The 27,875-nt window shown below is 43.5% G+C and overlaps 1 protein-coding gene across 1 annotated transcript in view; it reads left to right on the forward strand.

Annotated features, from left to right (window-relative positions):
• The window catches only part of Gata6 (GATA binding protein 6), a 31,414-nt gene extending 4,492 nt beyond the window's left edge, over window positions 1-26,922 (forward strand). The window contains exons 3-7 of the mRNA NM_019185.2: window positions 1,170-1,336; window positions 4,760-4,885; window positions 6,057-6,144; window positions 6,232-6,329; window positions 25,609-26,922. Coding sequence (NP_062058.2) covers window positions 1,170-1,336; window positions 4,760-4,885; window positions 6,057-6,144; window positions 6,232-6,329; window positions 25,609-25,776 — 647 coding nt within the window. The 3' untranslated portion in view covers window positions 25,777-26,922. The remainder of the gene's footprint in view (window positions 1-1,169; window positions 1,337-4,759; window positions 4,886-6,056; window positions 6,145-6,231; window positions 6,330-25,608) is intronic.
• The last annotated feature ends 953 nt before the right edge of the window (window positions 26,923-27,875 follow it).

The raw sequence follows: 27,875 nt of genomic DNA on the forward strand, positions 1-27,875 counted from the left end.
ACATGGGGGTTGAGGGGTGGTGCTGTCTGCTGGCAGAGTATTCTTCAAATAAAATGCTAAAGTGTAAAGTTAAAAGTGACTCAAGTATTTATTTCTTGAAGAATGTCAAATTAGAACATTCAAACTCTTTGTATCAGAAAGGGGTCTCATTTTACAAAGTGTGTATGTGACACATTTAATCTCAGTTTAGAAAATCGATGTTCTTTTATATTTAACCTCCTTGCAGAGAAGCAGCAAATGCTGTCACTTTTGTTAATTAAGATTTTTTTTGGATTTGTTTTTAATTAAGCTTTAGGTTCATTTCAAATCCCAAAAGCTAACCGCATGATCTGAAAGATGGGAACAAACATTTAAAATAGATTTTAGATAGAAATCGAAATATTTCAGTGTTAGATCCTCATGACATGAAAAATAAAATGTAGTCTCCATGCTTAGTAGTGTGCCTTTCCCTTCCCTGAGAAAACCCTTTTCTTATTTATTATTAATCGTTGTAAATGCTAAGAATAGCATCTTTTTCCACGTGGAAGAGGTTTATTGAGATGACGGAGACAAGGGACAGGCAAGAGAGGGAGAAGAGAAAAAGAAGAGAGAGAAGAGAGAAAAAAGAAGAAAAAAGAGAAGAGAGAAAGAGAAGAAAGAGAAGAGAGAGCCAGTATTTCCAATATGGTTTGCCTTTTTTTAATTGAAGAAAAGGCATGTAAGAAGCAAACGTTATGAGCACAGAAAATACTTTAAAAATTTCTTGATCACAAGGAATGGGCAGCAAATCCTGGTTATTTGGAGGCAGCGATCAGTGAGTATTCTGCAGTAACCTTTCGTTTGGCAAGTTGCATTTTATAATTATGACGGGCCTCGGTTGTAAAAACCTTTTAGACAGCACAGGGACCAGAGGAGCGTAAGGGGAACAGAGTTGATTATCCCCCACCTCCAGATTCTGTCATTCTTAGGTCCTCCGACTTCCCTGGGGTTTCTACTAGGCCCCTGGGGGACACTAGAGTGTGGGGCAGTGGAGATCTAGGATCTAGGGCAACCAAGACTATGGGTAGAAGTCTTGGAGAGCCTGGGGGTGCGCCTCCAACTTCTGATCACCCGACTGGACGTTCGAGTGTGGTGTGCCTTTGGGGCTGTCGACCTCACAGGCCTCTCTCTGGTCCTTGCTTTCCTCACAGACCTGTTGGAGGACCTGTCGGAGAGCCGCGAGTGCGTGAACTGTGGCTCCATCCAGACGCCACTGTGGAGACGAGATGGCACCGGTCATTACCTGTGCAACGCATGCGGTCTCTACAGTAAGATGAACGGCCTCAGCAGGCCCCTCATCAAGCCACAGAAGCGCGTGGTAAGTGTCTCCGCAGGGTGCGGACTCGGAGCACCTCTCCCTCACCCCGGTTCCCCCTACAAAACAAAAAACAAAACAAAACAACAACAACAACAAAACTTCCTCTAGCGTAAGCGTCAGAATCCCACCGAGAACCAACCAAAAAAAAAAGTTCCCTTTCCACACCACCTAGATTCGACCAGTGCTCTGCTCCTGAACTGCTCCGCTCCGTGCTGCCTCTCATTTTTTTTAAGCACGTGCATATATATTTTATCTTAAAGAGATATTCTTGGCTAGTTAGTATACAAAATGGAAACCCCAAAAATTGGGCTTGCAGGTAACATCTGCAAAGCAAAAGTAGGCAAAGGAAAAGTAGGCTTTGAAGATCCAAGTTTAGCTCCCTATTCCTCTGCCTTTTAAATTACACTGACTGTGGTGAAGATTTATTTACTCAAACATTGGTTACTTTGAAATCTGGCTGTTGCAGATAGGCACAGAACTTGAGAAGGTAGTCTTCACAAATTGTGAATGTCACTAATTCAAGCGTTTACCATCTTTTAAATAAGTGTGAGGTATTCTTATTTTTTTTTCTCCCATGATTAAACTAATACAGTCATTTGTTAGGGCATGTAAAGCTAGAAATGAAAGAAGTGGGGGGGGGGGCAAGTTTTCATGAATTGCACCTTAAGGCTAACATTTGTCTAGCCCCAACTAATAGTATTCTAAATGTCATTTAAAGTAAATGCTTTGCAATTAGATGCCAGACATCTTAAGGACCCAGGTAATTTATTTAATTGTTATTCTCTAATTAGCAGAACAAACGCTATACATGTTGTTTGTGTTAAATAGATTAGAGTGAAATTGCATCACAGTGTAAGCCTGACACCTTAAGGAGAGGCAATTAGTTTTATGATTGTTTTGTTTTTAATGCATTTAAAATAAAGTAGCTAAAGTTAATTTGAGTGGAATGTGCTTTAAGCTTGTTACAAACGTTTTTTAGAGTTTTCTTTAAAGGGTATCCTTGAATTCAGGATGCAATTGACTCAAGGGCTTTTGAGATCCTCATGTATTTTATTAAAAAGAAAGTAGTCAGAAAATATTCCAAGGGAGTTCTCCCTTTCATCGATCAGAGAAGCAAGGACAACTAAATGTTACTTTCCAGAGGGACAGCCAGACTCACACAGAGTCCAAGCTGAGCTCCGAAAGGAAACTTCCCTTTTCAAAACTGAGCAGAAACTTCGTGTGCATGTGGCTGTTTTTAGGTTCTTGTCGAATTACACATTTGATTAACTGAAAACCATATTACGAAGCTCCATTTATTTCATCAGGTACTAGTAAAAAAATAACTGTCACGCATAAGAAAAACCAACATAAACATTTGTAAATCCAATACAATCCATTTCTCTCTGTGTGGCAGGTGTCTCGGCAGTAACCAAGGTCAGCCAATACGCTTTGTGAATGAGTTATAAATGATACCAATTGCAGGCGTGTGCTATCAATTGGGGCTCTTTGTGGGCTTATGGTTTTGGTGAATCTGGCTTAGTTCTCAGAAACAGAATATTGAACCCCAGTTTGTTTAGCCAGCAGAACAGAACAATCACTGTGAATTTGAACTTGTATTACATTGCAAAATAAGACATTTATGGTGTAACTTGAATTCCTTGTCAGTGAGGAACAGAACTGAGATCGCTTGTTACAAGGAACTTTTATAACCTGCTCACCTTCATTACACATGTTTATAGTGACTGCCTTCACTTATAAACCGCAGTTGACAGTCATAAAGCTCTTTGTTATAATGGCAAATTCTGATAACAATTTTGCTCCACATTGGCTCCAAATTCCACTGGAAACTGTCATAAATGGGTCATTTATAAAACGGATCATTTTGTCCGTCCTTCACTAATTTCACGTTTATGGACAGAAAGGAGTGCTCACCTGGAAACTTAATTCCCCTGAGTCCCAAAGAGGGGGAAGAGAAAAGAAATCTCCACTGTGTAAGGTTTGATAATATTTTTTTTTTGTTTTAGCAAAGCAATTTCTCAAGTAGTTCTATCTGCCAAGTGTGTGCATTTTTCACCAGAGCCTGAGAATTATTAGCCCCAAGTTCTTAGAAACGGTACAGGACTGAGGGGCTCGTGGCTGTGTCCTTGTTTTTACAACTTGATTATAAAGGATGCTAACCTAATAATAGAACAGGTGTGAGCTATAAGTGAAAAAGTCTGTTTAATCATTTATATTTGTCTACAAGGAAAGAACTTGGAATATAAATATCCAATATATATGACTAACATATCTTTTCCAATTATTTATAATTTTTCTATAGCCTTTGGAGCTTTGATATATATATATATATATATATATATATATATATATATATATATATATATGTAGTATCTGACCATAGCACTTGTTTTTAATAATTTTAAACAACTTGTTTGATAAATCTAAATATAAATCACATTTTGTCTTCCTGGGAGACGATTATATTGTTTTCAACATCCTCCTTTTCTGTAGAGATTTGGAGGAAATTTATTCTTTTAGGAATGTTAGGATCATAAGGGCAGCATTAGATGTGGCTTACCCTGGTGATGCCAGTTAATTCAGTTAACTATTTACATGAAAAATAGTTGGGACAGTAGTGTGTCAACATCACCATGTGCAAGGCAGTGTATTAAAAAAATGTTAGCAAATGCGCTGGAATCTTTTGTAAAACAGAGTATTTTCTTTATTCAGGTCCTGACCTTCTTTCCCTCATCTCCCCCACCCCTCTCATTTTTCCTAGATAGGGTTTGTCTATGTAGCCCAGGCTAGCCTAGAACTTGGATCCACTTGCCTCTGCCTCCTTAGTAATGGGGTTAAAGGCTCACTGTGCCAGACTCTCACTCATCTTTTTGTGTTTTCTGGGTGATTTTTTTTTTCTACATGTGAGTGAAAAATAGATGTGGTTATGTCTAATTCCTAGATTCCTGGCTTTCACTGTGCTTCAGGATTCAGGCTGCCTGGTGGTTGGTTGTATGTATTCTTGTTAATGTTCTAGAATTTAGCTCTGTTTGGGGCAACTTGAAGAATCTAATTCCCCAACAGCAATGCATGGAAACCTGACTTCTTGGAGGAGCAGCCACTACGGCACAGGCTGTGATAGCTTAGCACGGCCAATGAACGATTGGGTCCAGATTATTGAAGAACACGCAGCAGCAGGCTGGGGGAGAAAATTTTACCTGCTGGATTAAGCACACCAAGCAGTCCTTAAGGTTTCTAGTCCAGGAAGGTCTGCCTAATTTGACAGATTTTTTTCTTCCCTGACAGGACATTTCATGTATAATTAGCAGGAAAAGTGTTTTTTGAAGATAGAAACTTGATGTACATATAAAGTCATTAAAATGTGTAAAGGTCGCCTTTCTGTACTTACTGTGTTTTTTTTGTGTGTGTGTGCTTTTTTTTTAGCCTTCATCACGACGGCTTGGACTGTCCTGTGCCAACTGTCACACCACAACCACTACCTTATGGCGTAGAAACGCTGAGGGTGAGCCCGTGTGCAATGCTTGCGGGCTTTATATGAAACTCCATGGGGTATGCCTCTTATTCTGTTTATTATGAATACGTAGTTACTACCTGAATTGTAGAATTTTGATTATAAGTCAGAATCAGCAAATGAAAAGGACGGTATAAAAGTGAATGTGTGTACACATGACCCATAGCGAATCCAAGCTGTTCTTTAACTGTAATGTGATCTCATCAGTTCAGCCACTAAGCAGCCAGGGAATAAAACCTGACACTAACTAACATTCTTTGTAAAACATCTCGATTTTAGAAATGTAAAAATGAGCTAAGTGTGGCCGTGCGTGTCTTTAACACAGCCAGGGCTATACAGAGAAACCCTGAACACAAAGAAAAAGAAAGGAAAATGTAAAAATCTAAAGTGTATACTTCAAAAATTGATAGCGAAATAATGTTTACAGTAAATCTTAAGTTTTAAGAAATTTGGCAAAGGCATTTGTCTGAGGAATTGTATTTGATAGCTTCTGTTAGAGTGTGTACTTCATCAACGGGTCGCAAAGCTTATTGTAAACTTCAATATTTGTTTGTCTGCTCTAGACAAGGTCTCATTCTGTAGCCTAGGCTGACCTCTAACTCACAGCCCAGGGTGCAACAGCCCACCTGCCTTAGCCTTCTGAGCGCTAAGACTTTCCTCGAGCCACTGGCTACAATGATCAGTCTTTTACGGTAAATAAACTGTGTTGTAGGGAGAAGGCATTTGATCTCTCTTAAATAAGGATATTAAAGTAAAGATTCATACAAGAAATATCTGGTCTATAATTGTTTGTTATTTCAGATAATAAACAAAGTTGAAAATATTAAATTGTCCACGATAAACTAATTTTTTTCCTGAAAGAATCTATTTGTTGGAGAAAGGGGAAATCTTTATATACATTTACAATCAATCAATATATATATATTAATAAATATCAATACACACACATGTGGATGAAAATTTTTGCCAAAAGTCTTTCATTAGTTTAAAGCATTGTAGCCCAATAGTGTTCCCCTAGCACACCTGAATCTTTAATATTGAAAAGAAAATTACTTATTTTCTGGGGCACGTAAGCATTCTGCAAGCTGCATTCCCAGGTACTTAAAATGAGGGCTTTCGGTGCTAAAATCATCTTTTACTTCAGTATAATATTTGCATGTAAGACCAATGTGGACTTTTTTTTTTTTTTTTTTTTTTTTTTTTTTTTAGGTGCCTCGACCACTTGCTATGAAAAAAGAAGGAATTCAAACCAGGAAACGAAAACCTAAAAATATAAATAAGTCGAAAGCTTGCTCCGGTAAGTATGATAAATGCCATTTTATCTGTGAAGTGTTTTCTGGCTTTGGCAGTGGGGGTCGTTGGATTCACAGCTCATCTCTTGCAGGTAACAGCTCTGTTCCTATGACTCCAACTTCCTCCTCCTCTAATTCAGATGACTGCACCAAAAATACTTCTCCTCCCACACAGTCGACTGCCTCAGGGGTGAGTGTGAAAGCAGTCGGTGACTCCCGAGGGAACTGTTCTGCATCGACTTATCTTACATTCTATCTTATCAGCAGTATCATAATCTCAACCAATAATTTAGTGAACTGGTACCTAAGAATCTTTTTTTTTCAGGGGAAATTATATTTGAATGTCAACAAAATGTCAACTTAAGTACTTTACAAACCTCTTAATTAAGGTCCAACTTTTTTAGTGTTAGATTAGCCCAAAGAAAAGAAAGAAGTGTTAAAGCCTCACAGTGATCATGGTTACTTTTTCTCCTTTCTTTCTTTCTCTCCCTCCCTCCCTTCCTTTCTTCCTTGCTTGCTTGTTTGCTTGTGAGAGTCACTATGTATTTCTAACCTAGATTAGTAAAATGACTAGGTGCCTATCAACCCCAGATTTACTTTCATGGGACCAGTCAAGGCAAGGTCCTCTGTCTGCAGTTGCTCCTACTGCTCTTGCTGGGAGACTTGCTGCTTCCGGTGGTCATTAATTCCAAAGGGTCATTTCAGCAATGACAAGCAATACCAGTACCAGTGACTGTGGTGCTGTGACAGGAACCCACTCTAATGTCTGTCCAGGGCACCTGGCTTCCCTCAGCTTCAGCTCTGTGGCTCCACAGAGGGCCTTTCAGGTACACCCCCAGCCCTTGGGCAGGACTCTATAAAGGAGTACAGCCCAGATTCTTCCCTTTCTGCTAGGGTTGGCTGTATAGTTTGGCCTTGGATTGCTTAGGGTACTTTAAAATGCTGCAGATTTCTAAGCTCCATCCTGGAAGTTTTTTTGTCAAAATTTCTGGGTGTGGGGCCTGGAAACTTACTTGTGTTTCCATACAATAGCCACGGGCAAAACTGAAAGTACTACACTAGAGGTATCTGGAAGCTTCCATAGGCTCGCTCTCTGTCTTGGTCCTACCTCAGTCACAAATCCAAACAAACATACTAAAAACAGTATTCCATATTTGAGAAGATTTGATGTTTCTTTGTAGACCAAACTCCTTTAATGAAAGTAGACTGAAATAATTAAACATTTTATATATGTATGAAACTGTCAAAGAATTGAAAACATTGTAACCAGTATATAATGCATTTCTATAAATAGTTGTTGAATGGACACAATGAAAGAATAATGTAGCAAAAAGTTTTACATTTTTTTGAAACAGGGTCTTTTAGACCTGTCTGACATAGAACTCTGTATAGACAGACCAAATTTCCTCAAAGAGGTTCATCTGCCTCTCTCTGCCTCTGCCACTGGGATTAAAGGCGTGTGCTCAGTCTTCCAGCTGGTTCTGTTTGTTGCAAATGTTAGGTTAAGGAGCTTTTATAAATGTGTGTGTGCGTGCCCGTGCGTGTGTGTGTTGCATGTGTGTGTGATATATGTGTGGGATATTCATGTGCCCATTATGTCTGTGTGCCACATATACTTGTAGACATCAGAGGACAGATTTGTGGAGTCAGACAGCCAGTACCTGTACCTGTTTACCCATTCCTGGTTCCTGTGCTCATTGCTTAGAGTGATGAATGCACCTCCATTTGTCTGAAGTGGCAAAATGACTTTGTTACTTGTTGGGAAATAAAAGATCAAGAATTGGTTCCTCCTACTCTTTGGTCCTCAGATTGTGTAGGTAAATGGGGCAAAATGATGTTTTATTTTTTTCTGGGGTATCAAGGAGCAGCCAGGTTTGGAACCACTGTCTGTGTCTTGTCTAAGGTTAGCCCCAAGTTACTGTTGGGGGAAGGCAGTATCTAGTTCCTGGGGCTGAAACTTAGTTTAAACGTTGATGTCATAGGCTTCCTGTGTTTGCTTGAGGAGTGGTGCTATTGGGAATGCAGTCAGATTTGCTCTTGTGGTTTTGTGATGTAAAAATTCACAATTTCTCTTAATAAATCCAGTCTGTTAGAAAAAGACTGCAAAAACTGGAAGAGGAACCTAATCTGACTGGATGAGGGTCCTGTGAGCTGTGGGCTGGTTCTCTAGGCTTGCTTTGTTTGTGGCCTGTTCCCTTCAGAGGAAGACCAGCAGCCTTCTGACACCAGGAGGCAGAGCCGTAAGAATTGTTAGCAGGGACTCCTCCAGAGAGGCCCTTTTATAAAGCTGCAGACCTTCAAGATCCTAGCTGTGAAATCTCCATGGGACCTGGAGAGCCTGGGGCAGCTGGTATGAGCTGCAGCTCCTCAGGCAGCTGGGGTAGAGCTGGGTGACATCACCTCCCATCTGCCCTGGATGGAGTTGCTTCTTCACTCTACTTCTTACCAACCTCCTGCAGAGAATACCAGGTTGCCACAGAGATGCTTTCCCTGCATGGCAACCCTACCATTGATGTCTTCGTAAGCTGCTCCTGACTTGCTGTGAGGAACTAGTCCACCTTTGGATATTGTCCCACATGAAGAGTAATTGCAGGTAGCGTGTCCCTTCTCTAGATTGTTGCCAAGGAGGGTCCTTCCATGCCTCTTTGGCCCTTCGTGCTTTCTAGTGCTTATATCTGGCTGCGCTGAAGTTCTGTGGTTCTGTGGTGTGGTTGGTGTGGCGACTTCATGGCTGTGGAGAGAACCGTTCATGCATGAAGTCTGTGAGCAGCTGGCAGAAAGAAGCACTTTTAAAAAGGTGGAAATCTCGGGCACAGATGGTGCGGCTGGAGCTACGCAGCCCTCCGCCGAGAGAGGATGGGTAACATGTCTGCCTTTCCTTGGTGGAAATCGAGCACTGTTCCACACACAGGGTGCAGTAGCCCCATGTTGTCCTTCTCTCTGGGAGCCAGTGGTGGCATTTCTAGCTGGCTCCTTGCCTGTGGATTCATGGGCACCAGGTTCTTGGGTTCTCTTGGCCAAAGGACACTGGAGGGAAGCTGTCTTGACTACTGACTGCTGTAGCCTGAGCCAGGCCCCGGGTCCCTTCTCAGCAGCAATGGGGTATGGGAAGGAGTCCTCTCTCTCGTTTAAGTTAACTTATCGTATATTTATGTTGTATATGTGCATACGCCATGGTGATGTGTGGTGGTCAGAGCACAACTTTGGGAAGACGCTTCGTCAGACTGGTGTAACAAGCCATTTTCCAGTGGGCCATCTTAATGCAATCCTTTACTTTTTTTTCTCTTCTTATTTCTTAGTACTAGGAGGTGAGTTCACGTCCTTGTGGATGCTAGGCAAGTGCTATACATTGAGTGATATTCTCAACCCCTTTAAAACATGGTCAGTAATATTTATTTATTTATTTATTTATTTATTTATTTATTTATTTATTTATTTATTTTTATATTGAAGGCAAGGGCCTCACTGTGTAGTCCTGGCTCGCCTGTAACTCACTGTGTAGACCGGTTGGCCTTGAACTCACAGATCTATCTGCCTTTGCCTCCCGAGTGCTAGGATTAAAGGTGTTTGCCACCATGTGCGGCCTTTAGCATGTAGTTAAATTTTGGCCTTTAACTAAGTTGCTAGGTTACCTTGATCTCTATGTGCACCCTGGCAAGCCTCCTGAATGCCAGTCACCATTCCTGGCTAGACCAGATCTGCCGTAGGAGCCTGGAGCCTGGAGTCTCACTTCTGCTCCATTGCACTGGTTATTCTGTTCTGACCTCGCTTTATGTATGGGCTCTCCTTGTGCTTCATGAGCCCTTTGTCTGGGAGAGTCAGGAAGACGTCTGGAGAGTCGTCCAGTCAGAACCTGGTGTGACTCAGTTTCTCCTTGTGGGAAGCTGTGCTGGTGTGTGGTTTACAGACCGAAGGGAGAAAGGCAGGCAGTATTTTCCTGCCTTATGTTGGAGAGACTCTCTGTACTATGCAGCATTGATAAAAGAATGCATGTTAATGCTTGTTCTTATTTCCAAATATGCTAACAAGTCTGTCTTACTACGGCTACAGTTTTATTTGTAAGGTTACTGAGAAACACTAAACTGGCCCAGTTGACAGAATTTGGTGTTTATTCTTCATGGCATATAAAAATACTAAAATCTGCTGGATGTGGTGGTACTAGCTTTTAATCTCGACATTCAGTTGGTCTCTGAGTTGAAGGCGACTCTACATAGAGAGTTCCAGGTCTGCTGGGACTACAGACTGAGACTGTATCTTTAAGAAAAACTTTATTTTGGGTGTGCGCTGGGCATAGGGCTGCCCACACCTGCAGAGACAGGTGGATCTCTGTGAATTCGAGGTCATCCTGGTCTACAAAGCTAGTTGTTCCAGGATAGCCAGGGCTACACAGAGAAACCCTGTCTCAGAAAACCTCACCAAGCAACCAAGCAACCAAGCAACCAACCAAACCAAAACAAAAGAAACAAACAACAACAACAAAACCCAAATATTTTTGAATTCCAGGTGTTGAGCAATATATAAACCTTTTGTTTTTGTTATTTACAAGTGAAATGTTAATGTGTACAATTTCCATCATTGTAAGATAGATATCTGGTCAGAAGACTTTCCCCCTTGACTTAAAAGGCTAACACAGTGTGTGTGTGTGTGTGTGTGCGCGCGCGTGCAAAAACTGAGGCAGGAGAATCTCCAGGCTGATGCCAGCTTGGGCTATGTACAGAGAATTAATGCGTGAGTATAAAGAATCGCTGGACATATTTTGCCTAAAAATAGTATCAGCCATTACTTAAAAATGAGATTGATTGAGATTATATCAGTCATCATTAAACACTGTACTTGGCATCGGTAAATATCTACTTCGCTTCTGCTTCGCTGGGTGTTGAGAAGTCCGGAGGTGTAGGAGGCCCCTTTTACGGGGCATGGGGGGGAGAACACGGTCTCCCATTTCTCCCATCTGGCACTGTCCATAGTACGAGGTGCTGGGGAGTGGCAGGCACGCACATACATGGTCTTTCTCTGCAGGTCAGGCTTGAAAGTACCAGGATAAGCAAAGCAGTAGAGGGGGAAAGGGGGGCTTTCAGCTCTGTCACAGTTGGAAAGGACCTGTGGAGAACAGAACCCCGGAGTAACTGGGTAACATTTAGTTTTAAAAATATTTCATGTGTGTGGATGGCTGTTTTGCCTCTGTGTGCCTGGGGGTCAGGAGGCCTGGGGGTCAGGAGGAGCAGAAGGTGGGATTCTCTGGAGGTGCAGTTATATAAGTTCACCACAAGGGTGCTGGGAATCTTGGGTTCTCTGGGACAGCAGACAGTGTCCTTGAGCGCCGAGCCATCTCTTCAGCCCCTAGTCTTTCAAGTCTCATGTAGCTCAGCCTCTGTAAGCAGTGGGGACCCCGAACTCCTAATTCCTCGCCTGGGAGTTACTAGCAAATGCTGGGATTACAGGCATGCGTTCCTTTGTCTAAATAGTTGCCTATTTTTCTCATAAAAATTAATCACTTGAGATTTTTGCACAATGTATTTTGCAAAGTACGTATACCCTCCTTCAATTGGGTAGGTTTGAAGAGACAAATGGGGATAGAGAGCCGACGGGATTGGTTCTTTAGTAAAAGTGATCACAGCCTACCCTGATGGATAGATTTGAATTCAGTCCCAGGGCACAGGTGGTGAAAGTAAGAGACAATTTCCCCAAAGTTGTCCTGACTTCCACACTAATAAACCGTCATTCACATGCCACCACTCCCAATCAATAAAGTAATTAAGAATTAAAAACAAAATGTAGATAGAAGTATCCAGGAAGGAGGAGTAGCAATCCATGGCACCAAAGGGCGAGTGTTTGAATTTGGTGTGACTACAAGGCAGAGAGATTGGATGTTTGGAAGACAGAGGGAGGAATGGGCTTTTCTTTTCCATATATATATATATTTATGGAAATAAATAAAATATATATATATATTTTAAAGCCATCAGTAATGAGAGCCCAAACTATGTTCTTTTGTAAATAAGGAACTCTAGCTAACACTGGCTTCCACGACCAGTGTGCTTTCTGCTGCCTGTTGGACTTCGACAATTACCATATTTCTGATTGGGAGTATTTTGCTAATTGAGCAATGCCAGCACACCCCTGCTTGCCCGCCTCACAGGCATGTCTCCTTCTCTTCTGCAATCCCATGATGTGCACTGAACTCACACCCTTACACAGTGGTTTCTCAGCCTCGGACTTGAGGGTGGGGAGGGTGGGGGGCTGCCCTGCTGCACCTCCTACCAGGGACAGGGGTTCTGCTGTGTCGGGAAACAGGTTTCCTTACTTGTGTTTCTTGTTGACGACGCACCAAGAGGCAGATGGGTGTGAATCCCATGTCTGGGTCTCAGTGGTCTCAACCCTGCTTGGATCAGTTTCAGAAGTTTAATAGGTGTTGTGTTTTGTCTCTCTGTAGACACTGGCCGCCCTCCTAACTGTAAGCACCCCTCCCTGAGCATTGTGGTAGCATGTACCCTTAAGTGCTTGCCCTCAGCGGCAGTGACTTAGGGATAGACTAAAATAAGCTTTGTGAAACCCTCAGACGACAGTGTAGATACCTGGGAAGGCCAACATTTGAGGTTCTTTTCACAGACAATATAAAAAAAAATGTTTATGTTTTGTGCCAGAGTATTTTGCCTGCATGTAGGTGCCTGCAGAAATCAGGCTTGGGTGCCCCTGGCCTGCAGTCAGTCATAGATGGTTGTGAGCTGCCTGCCATGTAGGTGCTGAGAATTAAATCCCAGTTCTCTGCAAGGGCAACAAGGGCTGTTACCCACAGCCAGCTCGGTGGAGAGATGGATGGTCCACACCTCTCCAGGCCAGGGTGTTGTTTGCAGATTTTTGTGACATGGTTTTACGTAGTCCAGGCTGGAATCTAACTTCTCTGAGACTGGCCTTGAACTTCTGATCCTGCTGTCTGTTTTTGCCCCCCAGGTGCTAGGATTCTGCATGGACATTTGTAACCTGTGGTGAAATTAGAAAGCATTGCATTCATTTATTCCTTAGCTCGGGCTTTACCTCTCACCCAAGTTCTTTTGTTTTTGGCTTTGTTTTTTTTTTTTTTTTTTTTTGAGACTTCTGGCTGCCCTGGAACTCACTCTGTAGACCAGGCTGGCCTCAAACTTAGAGATCTGCCTGCCTCTGAGTGCTTGGGTTACCAGTGTGACAATTTTTATGGGAAGGTTTTTCTCTACTGTGCTGGAATCAGTTTGGGTTTACCAAGATGTTATTGCTAGTCACAGAGTCACAGACAGTAGTTCCTTTAGGAACCGGAAGGCACATCGGTGGCAGATTTAGCCTGCACGAGTCATGGATTGCTTTTGCTGGCCCTGGGGCAGAAAGCTACCACTTCTTCCACTCTCTTGCCCCTGTGGTGCTAGAGACCATACTCAGGGCCTGGAGGATGCTCGGCAAATACTTACAACCTGAGCTACAACCCCGGGGTCTGCTCTTGTTAAAAAAATTGTTTTATTTATGTATACATAAATATGTTGGGAGTGTATTACACATACATATGTGTGTGCTGATAGAAACCTGAAGAGGGTCTCAGATTCTCCAGAGCTACAGGTGGTTCTGAGCCAGTCATAGGTGCTGGGAACGGGGAACCAAACTAGATGGTGGAAAAGCAGGACGCTCATAGCCACTGAGCCGTCTCTCTAGCTTGTCTTCTCTCTGTCCACCTCTCCGTCTGTCCATCCATCCATCCATCCATCCATCCATCCATCCATCCATCCACCTACCTATCTAGAATGAGGTTTTCCTATGATGGTCGAGCTGGCCTTGAACCTGGGTGCAGATGATTCTCCTGTTTCCGTGCCCTGCCCCCATCCCTGGGGCTGGGAAATAGCACGGCATCATCACCACTTGAATGTTCTGCATGCACCTCACAGAGCACCGAAAGCTAAACCATTATATCAGTTAATCTTGTTCTTAGTTTTTAAAAAAGAATTGTTCTATATATATGAGAGCTTTGCTTGCATGTAAGCGAATATATATGTATGTATGCATGTATGTATGTGCTGGTCTGAAAGTCACAGGAATTTTCTGACCTTAGCCTCCTTAGTATTGGGATTTCAGGCTTGAACCAGTCTCCCGGGCTTGGACCCCTGCTGTTTCTACTGGGAAGTACTTCAGCTATTTTTGGCTTTTTATGTATATGAGTGTTTTGCCTACATGTGTGTCTGTTTACATGTATGCCTGGTACTCAGAGGGTATCTAACCGCCAGAACTGAGTGCTTGTGAACCACATGTGTGGGAATAAAACCTGAGTGTTCTGCAAAAGCAACAAATGCTCTTAATTAATAAGCTCTCTCTGCAGCCCCAGCCTTGTTATCATCTGCCTTCTCACTTGTGAGTTAGTGGCACAGGGGCAAGAGTTTAATTTCCTCCAAGTATCTTTTATGTGCTAGGTACTTTTACTCATCCACCCGAATGGGTCACAAACGTGCGGAAGAGGCCCAAGTTCTTGTGGCAAGTTTAATGGTCAAGGCTTTGATTTGGGACCAGGTCTGGCTTGGACAATCAGTGTTACTACTACTACAGCATACAACAACACTGATTTCTTTAGACAGAAGAAATAATGCTTTGTTACATTTGACCAGTCTTAGTGCGTAATTTAAGAAACAAATATCTTACTACTAAAATAGAGTGGAAAATAGTGACCACGTGTGTCCCTGTATCCGTCATGTCTGGCCTACGTAGCTCTGGATGACTGGAAACTGGCTATGCAGACCAATATGACCTCAGACTCCCAGAGATCTGTCTGCCTCTGCCTCCTCAGAAATTAAGAATATGTGTGTATGTCTGTGCCAGGTGTGTGTGTGGCTGTATGCATGTGAGTTCAAGCTGTCCTATGGAAGCCAGAAGAAAGCATTATTTCCTTTGGACCAGAAGTCAAACATTTTTGAGCAACCCAATCTAGATCTGGGAACCAAACTTGGTTCTTTAAGAGCAGTCAGTCTGTGCTTTGAACCATTGAGCCATCTCTCGAGCCCTACTTAAAATTTTTATTACATGCACAGGTGTGGTAGTGACAGGGACCCCTTCAGAATACCTAGGGGCTTCTAGCCTTATCAACCACCAGGAACCAGGCTGCCTTTCAGAATCTCACATCTCCTCACATACATGTGGTTCTGCTTGTGTGTATACACAGGTATGCAGGTCCAGCACAGGCGTCTGTGGAGGTCCTGGGCCTAGAGTTGCTGGTGTCAGGGAGCTTTTCAATGTGGTTTCTAGGATTGTACCCTTGATCCTGATGATCTAGCAGTGAGACTCTTAGCAGAGCCATCTTTCCAGCACAGGGGCTTTACCAACGAACACACCCTCTTTAATCTAAATTAAAGCAACATAGAAAATAAAATGTATTCTGGAGTTCAGAGTATGACAGGGAGATATTAGGCGGAAATTGTGATGTTACGTGTAAGGTTAAAGTTAACAGTGTTACTAAACTGCTCTCCGTGCTTTGCTCCAGTGTTAGTAAATTGCTCTCTGTGGTAGTTACTATTTCAGGTTTTTATGACAGAGTGCTCATAAGCATGCATGACCGTGGCTTGTGTATGGAGGTTCGATGACATCTTGTGAGGTCCATTCTCTTCCCACCACGCAGATCCTGTGGACTAAACTCAGGCCATCAGGCTTGGTAGGAGATGCCTTCTCCCACCAAGCACCTCGCCAACCTTCAGTTTTAGGAAATGATTAAACAGACAGACACTTTCCAGGAGTCTAGCGCCCATTTTTAGTTTCAGTATTTCTATTCCCAAGCACTCTTGTCTGAAGAATGAAAAAGGAGTTAAAAACCATTACTCGCTCACACTGATTGTGAGCACTGGGGTAAGACACTATTATAATTGCTTCATTTATAAACCAGGACACTGAGTGACTCCCTAAGGTCACAGAACAGTCTGGTGCTGAATCGGGGACTGGAACCAACGTCTCCTAGCTCCTAAGTCAGAGCTATTCCCCCTCCCTGCACCCTGGGGAGTTGGCCAATCAACTCAGTTATTAATATCCCACTTGCCACATGCTGCAAGCCATGAACATAAATATTTTGTTGGCATATTTTACTTCACATTCCCTGTGTACCAACCACCCTCTCTCTTTGTTCACAGCCTTTCTAGTAACTTGTAATTCTATCTGAACACTATCTAGCCTTCACAGAAAGCCACCCTAGCAGAGAATGTTTAAATAAGGATTTCGAATACTTTCATTTCTATCTAACCCCGTGTCTCTTCTCTTCCTTCCTCTCTCTCTCTCTCTCTCTCTTTCTCTCTCGTCTCTCTTTCTCCTCTCTCTCCCCCTCTCTCCCCTTCTCTCTCCCCCCTCTCTCTCCCCCTCTCTGTCTGTCTGTCTGTCTGTCTGTCTCTCTCTCTCTCTCTCTCTCTCTCTCTCTCTCTCTCTCTCTCTCGTGTGTGTGTGTGTGTGTGTGTGTGTGTGTGTGTCCCTGTGTAAGGTAGTGAGAAAATCCACTGTCTCCTTAACATCCCATGGCTTTGAATATGCATTAGAAAACAGTTACGAAGTATGTGCTCACTTAAGCTACCGTGGACTGAGGCTTAAGTGATAAGTGACTCATTGCTCCTTACAGCTCTAAAAGCCAGAGCCAGGCAGAAAGCATGTGTGTGCCAGCAGGGCTTATTGGCTTTTTGTACAGCCCCAACTTAAAGATTCTTCACCTATTTTTTGTTTGTTTGTTTTAAATCCCTGCCTCTAAAAAATACAGAATTGTCACAAAATGTGAAATAATGTTATGGGAAAACAATGCTACAGACAAGGAATCTGGCTTAGGATGATCTGAAATGTTATTGCTAAATGAGTCTTTGAAGAAAATGAATTCCCTTACTGGAATTGAAGTAATTATGCATTTCGTGAGTGTCTGCCAAAAGGGTTACCAGCAAAATGAAGACTTAGTGGGTCCGAATTAAGTTCAGTGTGATAGCCTTGCTCATACTTAGAGTTGGTTATCTGATGATTTTTTTCTGTATACCAATACTTTCAAAGACAGGTGTTGTCAGACTTAATGGCTCATAACCCAGCTTCTGTCATATGCAGCTCCAGGACAGCCTAGGACTCAGTTTATGTTTCTGTCTGCTACAGAATCTCAAATAACCCAGGTTGGCCTCAGATTTGTTTGGTAGCTGAGGCTGGCCAGGAATTCCTGATTTTCCTGTTTCTACCTCCTAAGAGTGGTAACAGGAATCTGCCACCATGCCCATGTCATGTGATAAACAGAATTCCAAGACAGTATCTGTTGTTTCAAGGGGACCAACTCCATGGCTTGCTGCCTGTCTGGTGTATTGGCATGGTCAGCTTTCACCAGAGTTACAAGAATTTTTGCCAGTGTTACAAGCCATTTTTTTTTATTGTATCAAATTATGTTTGATGTCATTAAATTAGTGCTTGGTTTGTACGGAAGCCTGGATATGGTCTGAAGTTTATTCTGGGGCTCACAGATTAGCAGCTGGGAGAAAACAGATTCAGGCAGCCAAGAGCCAGCTGAAGCTCTCCGTGACTGTAGGGAACTGGCAAGACTTGTCCTCCTACAAGGGAAGAATAAGTCCTCCCATCTGGTCCTTAGGAGTGTTGCGTAGCGTAATGGGAGATGCCCACAGACTGCTTTGAAGCTTATGAACAGCAAGCACTTAAGATAGAAGCTCGCGTAGCACTCAGACCCCCTCCCCTCCAAGATAGTGGGAATAAATCTTTACTTTCTAAAAGGGGAATGTAAAGAAGTATTCCCGTGCTATAAGAAGCTTTTCAAGCTTTTGTTTTCCCTGCTAGCATTTTTATGGTCTGTGTTCCTTAGTTCCCGATGTGGTGGCTGAGTATGTGTTCTTCCGACCTTTGTTGTTTTCCTACTGAAGCTCAGGGTTTAGGATCCTCACCCATCTCCTGAGAAGAAGCACGCGAAAGTGGTGACACACAGCATTGAAAGGCTTTGCCTCGGGGTCCTGTACAGCTTCTTTTGACTACTAAATGGAATAATCCATTCCAATTTCACAAACCTTTTTTAAAAAAAAGTTTCCAGATTGACTTCACGTTCCCAGACAGACCCTGGTAGTTTATATTTGCCCCTGCGTAGCCTCAAACTGGCTGCCTTCCCCACCCGATGCCCTCCGTTAGAGCGGGAGCACGGGGTCAAGACAACTTGCTTCCCTGTCCAGGGTGGATTGCAGCTAGAGAATCTGACATTTTAGGAAGGAATCTGAACAAATGGAGTTAGGCCAGTTACAGGGACTGGCTACTCTTTAGAGGTGGATGTGTTCAGGCTGGCAAGCCGGCATGGACAGCTCGAGGGCTTTGAGTTGAGAGATTATGTGTTCCGGTACCTTCCACATGTCACCTTGGGAACTGAGTCCTATTCTGCCACCATGTAAGTGGGCATACAGGTTTCCATGAGAGTATATGCCTGTACTGGGACTTATGCATACTTTTTTTCCTTTTCTTGTAGAAGGGAGCTAGAGAGCCCCACAGGGGTTTAAGCCCAGAGGCTACAAAAACACAGCTTTGCTGAGGAATGCCCGGTTTCCCCTCACACAGGGTTCGCGAGTGAGCACAGACTCACTCAGGTGCATGGGAGGCAGATCAGGGTCTTGAAGCTTAGAGCCCCACACCAGAGCTTGACCACTCACCCTGTTACTTTCCTGGGTACAGACAGCAATTCCTTCCTGCAGAGAGGAACTTTTAGAAGCAATGCAGATACGTTAGCAGAGTTCTGTGGTTTCTTTGATACAAAAGCCCCCTGTAGCCCACTCATGCTGGCAGCTGTTTGGATTGTAGCTGGGGTGGCATTGAACCGATCCTTCTGACCTACCTCCCCAGTCATTACAGCAGCACCGCCATGCCTGGTGCATGTACTGCTCAGGATTGAACCCAGGGTTGTTTCATGCGGCTTGGCAAGGGCTCTACCCACTGAGCTAGCTTCATTGGGGCTTTCTTACAACATTAAAACTTATGCTATGTATGGTAGCATGTGTCTATACCAGCACTGTAATGTGGGAGGCAGGAGGATGGTGAGTGAGATCCAGGCTACCCTGGGCAGATAGCAGCACAGTCCATTTCCAATGTGTGTGTTTCTACATGTGCACACAATTTCATAAGCTAGAAAACTTTTATCTGTTTATCTGTTTCACTTGTTTTTCTTTTTGAGATAGTGTTTCACTATTAGATCAGGTTAGCCTGGGAACTTAGATCCCCCTGCCCCTATCTCCCCTAAGGCATGTGCCCCCATGTCCAGCATTCTGTTCAAAATTAGAATAGTGTGTGTGTATGTGTGTGTGTGTGTGTGTGTGTGTGTGTGTGTGTGTGTGTGTGTGTGTGTGTGTAAGCCCATGTGCAGAACTCCCACACGCAGTGCAGGAAAGAAAACTTTGAGAGTTACTTTCTCCCTTTTCTCTGGGTTTGGAAACTGAACTTTCCGTGGTCTGGCTTGTACAGTGAACGTTTTTACCCCGGAGCTGTCTTTGTGTTTCTTCTCTCTGGTGTGTTCCGAGTTCTATTCCTATGGAGGCTCTCCCCAGCTTCCAGCCCTGCAAGATGTGAAGGCTAGGGCAGGAAGGAGGAGATGACCGCTGGGAGCCAGCCGACTGGTGCTAGACACCGTTCTGAGCATTTGACAGCTCAAATGAATCAAATCTGAATCCTTTAATAACTTTACCAGTGACATTCAAAGACAGAGATGGCTTATTCTCAAGAGAAGCAGCTGGGTGATGTGAGATGACCTGCGTGTGCCTCACGGGCAAACAGGCTTTTCCCTCCTTCCCTTCTGTTTGAGTTGTTCCTGGAATCGCTTCTTCTTTTCCAGGGGCATTTTCCCATGCTGCTGTCTCCCACCTACCCTGGCGTGCATGCTATGCTAAGGCCAGGCTGAGTCTGGTGCTGATAACACATTCTTTCAACAGGAAGTACCTCCATTTTCAGTTGTCTGTAGGAGGGTGGAGGGCAGATAAGCTGTGAATGGGAACACAGAACAGATTTTACTCCACCCTCAGTGCACTTTGATCTGGGAGAGGGGATTTCTGCCGAGTGAGCTGCCTGTCTGCCCGGGGAAGGGAGGAAGGATGGCTGGGCTCTGGTATCTAAGCTCCTCTCTGCTTTCCCGCCGGAACATTTGTTTCAGTTCTAGAAGAGCCTTTGGCTATATTGAGAGGCTCACCATTTGATAAAGTCCTTTGAAGGACTTAATTAGATGTGGGAAAATGTTAACTCATGGAAATTCTTTGATTTGTTTGTTTTGACATAGGATCACCCTATGTAGCCCTGGCTGGTCTGTAACTAAGGAAATACTACATCAGGCCAGTGTCTCTAACTCAGACATCCACTTGCCTCGTAAAAGCTGGGATTAAAGGCATGCACCACAACTAAAATTCTTCTTCTTTTTTTAAAGATTTATTTATTTTATGTATGTGAGTACAGTGTAGCTGTCTTCAGACACCAGAAGAGGGCATCAAATCCTATTACAGATGGTTGTGAGTTACCATCCCATGTGGCTGCTGGGAATTTAACTCAAGACCTCTGGAAGAGCAGTCAGTGCTCTTAATCACTGAACCATCTTTCCAGTCCCCTAAAATTCTTACCAGATCATTTTTATTATTGTTGCTGTTTTGGGGAAAATATTTTTTTTTTGAGAGACAGTATTTCATAATCCTCCAGACTGGCCTCTGACCTTGTGTGCAAGTGAGGAGAATGGCCTTGAATCCCATCCTCCTGCTGCTGCAGTGCTTGGGTTACAGCAGTTCACCGCAGCTCCCAGCTCTGTGCCACCCCCACCCCCTTTAAAAATCCTTTAAGACAAGCTCAGGCTGACCTCTGCTTCAGCTTCCTGGGTACTGAAACTATAGGTATGAGATACTATGCCTGCCTGTCTGCGCGTGTCTGTGTGTGCATGCCTGTGTGTGTGTCTGTGTGTCTCTGTGCTTGTCTGTGTGCGCGCGCACGTGTGTGTGTGTGTGTGTGTGTGTGTGTGTGCGCATGCCTGTCTGTGTGTCTCTGTGCATGCGTGCGTGTGTGTGCATGTGTATGTGTGTGCGTGTGTTGGGGGAGACTGGATCTAACTAAACAGTCCATGCAGTTCTCAAAGTCTTCTGTCCTTCTGCCTCAGTTTCCAGAAATGGCTGGTTTCAGGATTATGAATGCTTTCTGATTTTTTTTCTTCTTAGACGATCCATGACTAAAACCTGTGAGAGAAGGGATTTAAGATGAAAACCAGTGATGAGCTAGGCTTCTTCAGGAGAGTTAGTGACCCTGCAATTAAGAACAGCTGTGAGAGTCACTCCACACAGGAACAGTGCTCATAACTGGAGCAGAGTCGTGTGTTTCTCCCAGGCTTGGGTGTCAAGCTTGGGTTTATGCTGGGCAGCTTGGAGATGGTTTCAGATTATACTGGGCCCTCCTGGCCTCTCCCTTGTTAGTGCCTCCCCTCTTCTCACTCCCTCATTTCATCTACATTACAGTCCCATTCAGTCACTCAGGTCTCTAACTTTTGCCTCTGATTTGTGAAGCCAGCAGCCTTGGTGTTCCCTGTTCCCTTAGAGCATTCAAAGGAAAATACTCAGGGAGGAGTAACTGGCTAGGAGACCCAGTGCTCTCCGATGTCCTCACTCCTGTTCTGACACTCAGGTTTACGTACAGGACACAGGATCCGCGACCCGATGGTTTTCACTTACCACTGTAGGAGGGATTTTTCCTGTCCTGCTACACGGTCTTATTATTTTTAATAATTGCATAATCGTTCATGGAGCGGATGACCCAGGTTTCCAGACCATTCCATATTGGATTGTTCCCATGGTTTCAACTATTTTAAGTACTCCAGTAATGGATGGCTTCCTTTGTGCCACCTTTCCTTTCTTTTGGACTATTTCCTTATAATACATTTCCAGAAGTGGAATTACCGAGTTCAGCAGGGCATAAGCTTCTCAGTGGCCTTGGACACTTTTAATTGCCTTTTGTCAGAACCAAAGTGTAGCCTCATGGGCCACAGACAAAGGACTGGCATGTTTACTTGACACCAGCCTTTTGAAGTGTTATAAAGACTTTAAATTTTATTTTTCCTTCTGTGGTGAGAAAGAAAACCCAGAGTCTTAGTATTGGCTTTACTGTATACCACTGGGGACATCAGCAGGCCCCAGACTTCTTGTGTTGTATTTCATGCTTAAATACCATGTTCTTAGGACTGGCAAAATAGCTCAGTGGCAAAAGATGCTTGTATTACAAGCCTGGCACCCTACGCCTAATCTTAGAAGGCACATGGAGAGGGAGAGAGAGAGAGAGAGAGAGAGAGAGAGAGAGAGAGAGAGAGAGAGAGAGAGAGAGAGAAGTTGTCTGCCCACATACATGCTGTGGCACATACACATCTTATTCCCATTCCCCAATCTCCCCCCACACACACACACACAGTGAAAGGTTATGAAGTCTTGGCACAAATTTCTCTTGTGTTTCCTGAGAGCCTCAGCTGTCGTTTTAGGAGCTGATGTTTTTCGTGTGCACATCTGCATTTTGGGGTTTGTTGGCCCTCTGTAGGACTGTGACCTTCTTATATATAGTCTAGTATTCATATAGAAGAGTTATTTCTCAGAAACTTGGAATTGTTTTTCAGGTATAAGAACAACACTAAAGGCATCAGCATTCCCTTGGAGCTAGGGATGTATAGTTCAGTGTGGGCTATGCCTGCATGTGTTTGCACGCATGGATTTTAGTGCATGGGATGGCTGAGTCCTAATGTTTTCATCTTCCTAGATCTGGAGTAACAGGCAGCTTACTTGGTGTCTTAGTTAGGGTTTTATTGCAGGGAAAAAACCATGGCCAAGGCAATTCTTACAAAGGAAACCATTTAATTGGGGCTGACTTACAGTTTCAGAGGTTCAGTCCATTATCATCATGGCAGGAACATGGCAGCATCCAGGCAGGAATGGTGCTGGAGAAGGAGCTGAGAGTTCTATCTACATCTTGATTTGAAGGCAGCGGAAGTGACTGTGTGCTTCACTTGGTGTAGCTTGAGCATAGGAGACCTCAATCAAAGTCCACCCCCACAGTGACAAACTTCTTCCATCAAGGCCACACCTATTCCAATAAGGCCACGCATCCTAACAGTCCACTCCCTATGGGAAGTCAAACACAGGAGCCTATGGGGCTGTACCTATTCAAAACCACTATGATTGGGTTCTTGGGACAGAACTCTGGTGTGCTTGAATTAATCTCTCTCTCTCTCTCTCTCTCTCTCTCTCTCTCTCTCTCTCTCTCTGTAACCCAAGCTGGCTTCCAACTCATGGTACCCCTCCAGTCTCAGCCTCCTGAGTGTTATGCACAGCTCAAAGATTTTCTTTCAAAACACTTTCAAAACAGACAGGAGCTAAGGGTGATTTCGAATGGTTGTTGAATATCTTGCATTTCTCTTTCTGAAGAGCTGTCACTAAAATTAAGATGCATAGCCTTTGGGAGGCAGAGGCAGGCAGATCTCTGTAAGTTTGAGGTCAGCATGATCTAAATAGTAAATTACAGGCCAACCGTGTCTCAAATGAACAGGCAAATAAACAAATGCATAGCCTGACCGTTGGTTTTCACTTACACCGCTTTTGTTCCTGGACAATGATTGCTGTCCTGGGCTGGGGGATAGAACTAGGGAGAGCATTTTAACAATGCTAACTTAATAACAGTACTTTCTATGTGTATAATCTTTACAGTGTTCTAGCACTTACTGTAGAGACTTTATATACAGACATGGTAGTTAACAACAATGATGTTCCGGCACCAGATATCCATTTTATTTTCTGTGTAGTCCTGGCTGTCCTGTAGACCAGGATGGTCTTGAACTCAATCTGCCTTTCTGTCTCCCAAGCCCTGGGATTAAAGGTGTGTGCCACCATCACCACTTGACCGTTTAGTTTAGAGAGATATTTTATTTATTTTTATTTTACGTGCACTGGTGTTTGCCTGAATGTGTTGCACAAGGGTGTCATATCCACTGGAATTGGAGTCACAGTGGTGAGCTGCCATGTGGCTGCCCCTTCAGAATACTTACATAGCAAGACACCATTCAGACATGATTACAGACACGCTGAGTCAAGCCTAAGCCAGGTAACCTGTGTGTAGACTGGAGTGCACCCTAGGCGACCCGCCCAGAACTTTGGAATTCAACCTGTCTTCACCAAGCAGTCTGATTTAGATCCCAACCCAGCCTTTGGCCTCTGAGACTTCTCCCCTATCACTTGTCTTAAGCTGTGAGCAGAATGGTAAGCTAAGCTGCTTGCTGGCTAGCCTTCCCTCCTGGAGCTCCTACCAATCCCAGCAGGGCTTGTTAATGACCCTGGTGGAGTGCTTTAGTGCACTGGGCTAGCCCTGCTGTCCCAGCTGTCTGGACAATCCCAGCTCTCTCTGAATTTCCCAGAAGTAACACCTTGTTTCAGAGAAATCAGACACCAGAGACCAGCATATTGGCTGTTTTGGAATAAGTGTGTTGGTAAGAAGTTGGGCATGATAGAAATCACTCTACAGAAGCTACTGTTCTTGTGTCACTTGGACTTATGTATGTGCTTGTAATGGAGTTTCTGGACTCAAGATCTAAAGTCATTCGTCAGAGTTCTGAGTGTCCTGCTGTCTGTAGCATCGCTGCACTTATTTCAGTAACTTCACAAGAATCTAGATACAATTTTAAACATCTGAATATAGGCATAGTGGCTCACATCTTTAGTCCCAGCACTTGGGAGGCAGAGGCAGGTGGATATTGAGTTCAAGGCTAGCTTGATCTACAGAGTAAATTTCAGGACACCCAGACAAACCCTGTCTCAAGTGACAACAAATAACAAACCAGAAAGAAACCAAAACAAAAAAAACAACACAAAACAAAAGGCTTGACATCTTACAGCTTTGTGACGTTTGCGTCCCTCCCACCCCCATTTCTCCGGTTGCATATAATGCTGTCACTTTGGTCTTTATGCTTATAATAGTTACATTAAAATCTGAGTTTGGGATTTCCTTCCTTCCTTCCTTCCTTCCTTCCTTCCTTCCTTCCTTCCTTCCTTCCTTCCTTCCTTCCTTCTTCCTCTTTTCCATTCTTTTCTAGTTATTTGGGTTTGGTCCTACAGCATTTGCAGTGTGTACCTTGTTGGGCATGATTTGTTTGCCCTCTCCACTCTTAAGTTTGACAAATTGGAGTTGGTCCTTCAGAACCCCTTCCTGTCTACCTTTGTTTTGTGCTGGGTGGTCATGGTTGAAAAGGTAACAGCACTGTTCTAAGATTGTTGCCAGGAGCAGGTGGACGGCACTGGCTGACAGTGGTCAGCACAGTACATGCCCCTTGATTTGGGCAAGGAAGAGCAAGGCGAGCCTTAGTTCTTCCTGAGTGGCTTTAGTTTTTTTTGCTGACTATGTCATTTGTTCCCTGGTATTGAGACAGGAGGATTGGACCAGCTAACAACACGACATATAACCATCTCTCCTTCTCTGTTCTCTTCTTCTACCAGGTGGGTGCATCAGTGATGTCTGCAGTGGGAGAAAGTGCCAACCCTGAGAACAGTGACCTCAAGTATTCAGGTCAAGATGGCCTCTACATAGGTGTCAGTTTGTCCTCCCCTGCCGAAGTTACATCCTCGGTGCGACAGGATTCTTGGTGTGCTCTGGCCCTGGCCTGAGCTGGTGCTGCCAAGGGCTCTGAAGGCCTCATACCACTTGTGTCTGATTTTGTCCAGCAGTCCAGATGGCGGCAAAAAATGCAGACATAACATTCCTTCGATGCGTGATTTCTGTGCCTTTGTTTTGAAAGAGATATATTTCCCAAGAAGCTTATTGAAGTAAGAAGAGATGGGTCTTTGTAGGAAGGGGCAGCACAGTGGGCGTGTGGCCTATTCCTGTCAGCCTGGGCTGCTTCCAGCCAGCTTGCCTCTGGCTCTGCTCCACACCAGTGGGAGAAACTGTGACAATGACTGGGGCCTTGTCTGCTAAGGAAGATTGAGAGATTAAAAAAAAATAGTTTGTGTATTGCTCCAAATCATGTGCTTCTTGTGATCAACCTTGGTTATCCCAGAATTCTTTCATCCCTGATCTACGTGCACATTTCACAAGCATTCGTGGAGAGGAGCATTGGAGGCCATTAGGTCCATCCTGGAGGCTGAGTGCATTCCTGGGGTCTTGAAAAGAATATTAGTTTGCAAGATCGCATTATGACAGACACTGACTGACTTATCTCAACGTTTATTGTAACGTGGCTGATCTGAGGTCACTTGGAATTTGTAAACAGGGTAGCAAACAAGATATTTTTCTTCCATGTACACAATAATTTTTTTAAGTGCAATTTGCGTTGCAGCAATCAGTGTTAAATCATTTGCATAAGATTTAACAGCATTTTTATAATGAATGTAAACATTTTAACTTAATGGTACTTAAAATAATTTAAAAAAATGTTAACTTTAGACATATGCTTCTTACACCCACAGCCCACTTCTGTATTCCCAATTGTTTAAAAGAAAAACGATTTCAAGAACAAATCTTCTCTCAGGAAATTGACTTTCTCCATTTATGAATTTTTATACAAGAACACCAACACATCCCCATTTCTTTTACTGAGGAAAAAGTGCTGGAAAATTGCAACAAACCTTTACTACCTAAAGAATAGCATTTGTAAATAGTTTAAGCATCTGTAAACACTCGTGACGTCTGTACCGTGTGACTAACCCACAGGTTGGTTTACATTATTATTTTTTTTTAAAGGGATATCGTATGGAAACCTATTTCACCAGAGTTTTAAAAAAAATAAAAAGGGTATTGTTTTGTGTTCTGTATAGTGAGCTCCTTCCTTTTCAACTTACTTTACTGCTGTGCGTGAACTGCTGTTTGTGACTATAAAGTGTCATAGCTCTCCTCTGAAAAACAGAAAACATACAAAAGTGCTGGTGGTATTTGCAAGCTGCTTCGAGACCTTTATTTAAAAGTTGTTCTTTGGGGGCTTATTGTGTACCTTGGGTTACTTGAAATTGGCATATGGAGTGCCAATTGGAGGTACTTTGTATAAATGAATGTGACCATTATGGAGGACATTGAGATTATGAGCAGTCTGTTTCAGACCACTGCTTGAAAACATCTTAGCCAGTTCTGGGCTTCTTTGTGAGTGACTAAACTCTGGGGCTCTAGGTCAGAATGCTTTCCTTTATGGTCCTCACTTCTGGTGCTGTAGGACTGACACCCACCAGACAACCTTTGTTGGGTGGATTTTAGGAGGTTAGGCAATTGTTGGTACAACTGGAAATGGTGATGTTTAACTTTGGCTCTTGGAATGTCTGGCATTTTGAACTACTTCTTTTCTCGATTTTTTTTTTTTAATAGATATTCTTGGTGCGGTAGATGAAATCTTATGGCAGAAAACTAGGCTGTGCTGGCAGGTTCTCAGGGCTGGTGTGTATATCTAGGGAGTTAGGTATAAAACCAGACCACCAGAGACCAGTTAGTTCAGTGATAGATTATCCAACTAACTGTCACTTTCCATAATCTGCAAAACAAACAATGTAGAATCCATGGGGTTGCTGTGAGACAATTCATGCACTATTCCCACTACAGTGCCTGTCACATGGTAGTAACTTGAAGAAGGTTGGCAAGAGCTCCCACTCCTTGATTTGAGTGTGCATGCCTTTGGTCCCAGCACTTAGGAGGCAGGAACAGGCAGATCTCTACAAGGCCAGACTGGTCTACGGAATTCTAGGACAGCCAAAGCTGTACAAAGGAATCCTGTCTTAAAAAA

The sequence above is a fragment of the Rattus norvegicus genome, chromosome 18 (assembly GCF_036323735.1).
Source record: "Rattus norvegicus strain BN/NHsdMcwi chromosome 18, GRCr8, whole genome shotgun sequence".
NCBI classification, from domain to species: Eukaryota; Metazoa; Chordata; class Mammalia; order Rodentia; family Muridae; genus Rattus; species Rattus norvegicus.